General features: G+C 40.8%; 1 protein-coding gene across 1 annotated transcript in view; it reads right to left on the bottom strand.

The window, feature by feature from the left end:
• Nucleotides 1–790: 790 nt before the first annotated feature.
• The window catches only part of LOC108663958, a 5,566-nt gene continuing 3,129 nt past the window's right edge, over nt 791–3,227 (bottom strand). Inside the window, exon 2 of the mRNA XM_018129878.1 lies at nt 791–2,263. Within this exon, the coding sequence (XP_017985367.1) occupies nt 791–2,263 (1,473 nt within the window). The remainder of the gene's footprint in view (nt 2,264–3,227) is intronic.

The raw sequence follows: 3,227 nt of genomic DNA on the forward strand, positions 1-3,227 counted from the left end.
AAATTAATCTTAACACCCTTGGGCATAGGCATTTAGATAAAATTGTTCATTACATTTTGGAAGACTTAAAGATGATGGGCAGTTCCGTGGCTGTCCAATTGCTTAGCTCCTCTCCTGGCAGTACTGGATACACCATAGGGATCTCGTTAAGTTCTTCATCTTTGATCATATGAATTGATAGCTCATCAAACATCCGTGGAACCTGATTGACCTCGTCCGATGCCTTGCACCCCACGAATCGAAAGGTTTCATACAAAAAGGGAATTGTCTTTTTCCAAAATTCTTCCTCCTCACTTTCTTCATAAAACTCGATTTCTGACAAATCCATCAACTCTTGCAACTTAAGACGAAAGCCATCACAATTTTGAATGGAATGTCCAACAACCCCCATATGGAATTTGCAAGAAAGGGTGAGATCTGTCCTACTTCTTTTATCTCTATCGGTTCTGGAGTGATGGCTTTTATTTTGGACAACGCCTCAAACACTCTATCCATCGGTGTTCGAATCTCGTCGACATTCTTTTTCACCCTTTGAATCATCCCTTCATGTATTGCATTCACTGTCGGACCTCCATGGTTAGGCAAGGGATTCCTATCAACATTTGAATTATCTTTTTTTGGCAAAATTTAAAAGTCCTGCCTTAATGAGAGCTTGGACCTTATGTTTTAAAGCAGTACAATTCTCGGTGGAGTGCCTTTGAATTCCAAAATGGTAATCACAATGTGCATTCGGGTCATACCATTTCGGGAAAGGTGATCGGAGTGGTTCTAAAGGGGTTCGAGCAAGGAGTCAATTTTCTATGAGTTGTGGCAACAATGTAGTGTAAGGGACTGGAATAGGATCAAACTTTGGTTTTTCTAGGGTAGTTCTAGGTCCTCTTTGACCATGACCAGGATTATTGATTGAAGCTACCGGTCTTGGTGGTGGAGTTTGTGGAAGAACATTGGTTTGAAATGTTGGTTGCGGGGCAGGTTGGTACACATATGGGTTTTGTGTGATGTTGCCTATGTTCGGATAGAAGGGTTGGTATGGGGGGTACGGGTAATACGGGTTAAAATTGTGGGCTTGTTGGCTGTCGTGAGCGACTGCTTGCACATCCCCTTCTTTTTTCTTGGGCGTATTCCCTCTCTTTGAGCTGGCAACTTCATGCCCTTCAATTTTGCCACTTTTGATAGCTCCTTCTATTATTTCTCCCGATAAGACCAAATCTGTAAAGTTTTTTGTGGCATTGCCGATCAAGCGCTCATAGAATGGAGCTCGGAGTGTGTTTATGAACAAAACAGTCATCTCCTTATCAGTGAGAGGTGGCTGAACTTGCGCTGTTGTATCTCTCCACCTTTGGGCATATTCCTTGAAGTTCTCGCTTTGCTTTTTTTCCATAGTCTGCAATGACAACCGATCAGGGGCTAATTCAGCCACATGCTTGTATTGGGCTATAAAGGCTCTTGCTAGATCTTTCCAAGTTTTAATATGATTTCGATCTAGCTGTACGTACCACCGAGCAGCTGACCCAGTCAAGCTATCTTGGAAAAAATGGATCAACAACTTATCATCGTGAGACTGTGCAGCCATCTTCCGACAATACATGGTAATATGTGCCATGGGACATTTTGTTCCGTCATATTTTTCAAATTTCGGAAACTTGAACTTGGCAGGGATCAATATATCCGGCACTAAGCATAGCTCGGTTGCGTCCATGGTACCAAACCTATCAACTCCTTTGATAGCACGAAGACGTTCTTCCAACAGATCATACTTTTTCTGGTCCTTTTCATTTTTTCCTGTTTGTGACAAGTCCTTTCTTAGTTTTTCTTGCTCTTTTGGATCGTCTAAATCTGGGACATGTATTGGTTCAGCAAGATTTATCCCAGAATATGGCCCAAATTGCCCGTGAGTCGGTTGATGGCCTAGCGGGGGTGGTGCATTGTAATAAACGGATGGCATCACTTGAGGGTGGACCCTTTGAAAGGTTTGGGCATGTGGTGGAGTGAACCCTAGGGGATAGGATGGATCATCCCTTTGGTTTCCACTGTCTTGTGCTGGTGGGTTTTCTGACGGAGCTGACTCTTCTGCAACCCTTTTTCCTTTACTTAAGCTTGTTATCAATTCCATCATCTTTGCTAACTGTTCTCTCATTTCTTCTTGAGCTCTCTCCATTCTATCCATTCGCTCACTTTGTTCTTCTTCCATGATCCTTGCTCGTCGACGCGTATTATGAACACGTTGGTCACTTGGCTTAGGTGGTCGAGCTATTTTTGGAACCTTATTGTAATCATAAACGTGAATTAGATGCATGTATGAATGAAAAAATGAACCCCTTATCTTTATTTACAGGTGAAAATACTTATTGTCATGAAATGAGGATTTATGCACATATGAATGATCATGTACTAAAAGTATCTGTCACATAACACCCCTCAACAAAGTAATTCAGTGCATAAGCTATTGTTTCTTGTTACAATTCAGGAGTCATCTTTTGCATCTACTTCGTCAATGGTTGTCAAATGACATACTTTTCCTATATGCAAAATTATGATGCAAACATGCATATGCAAAAAGTTCAAGTTAGTACAGTAAATAGGAATTCCAAAAGCTATTCTAATTAAAAAAGATGAATAAAAATAATTAATGATATGATGCCTTTATTACTTTACAGAGAAGAACTTAGAACAAGAGGATTATGAAAATTCCTTTATGTGTACCTAGTCAAAAGGTATATTCTCACGGGTGAAGCTCTACCTAAGTAAAGGCGACTCTCGGTATTCTACATGCTGAGTTTGGGTTGAAAATGGAGCTAAAGGTTCCCAAATCGCTCCTCATTGTCGTCCACACGGACTAGTAAGGCACCCCGGTCCTCACCCATTACAGGCTTCAAACGGACTAGGTTCGATTTGAGTGGGAGTCTTCACTAGCCCATGCGGAGGTTATCACCTCACGATAGCGTAGCTACTTAACCCCCTCTTAATTAAGGACAAAGCCCGGGTGGAAGGCTTATGCATGAATGCAAGATGTGTAGTGTGTGAGAAGGAATATACTGACCTTGGACCAATAATTTCACATTCCCCTTATCCTAAATTTCCCGCAATTATTAAAAACAGTGAAGTAATAACAGCAAAATAAATAAATGCATTAAACAAAAATATGCCAAATTGATGCTAGGGAAAACCACAAATTATTCAAGGCTAAAGATAACTTATGATTAATTAATGGCTTGACTCTCGAAGAT

The sequence above is a fragment of the Theobroma cacao genome, unplaced genomic scaffold (genome assembly GCF_000208745.1).
Source record: "Theobroma cacao cultivar B97-61/B2 unplaced genomic scaffold, Criollo_cocoa_genome_V2, whole genome shotgun sequence".
Classification (NCBI taxonomy): Eukaryota; Viridiplantae; Streptophyta; class Magnoliopsida; order Malvales; family Malvaceae; genus Theobroma; species Theobroma cacao.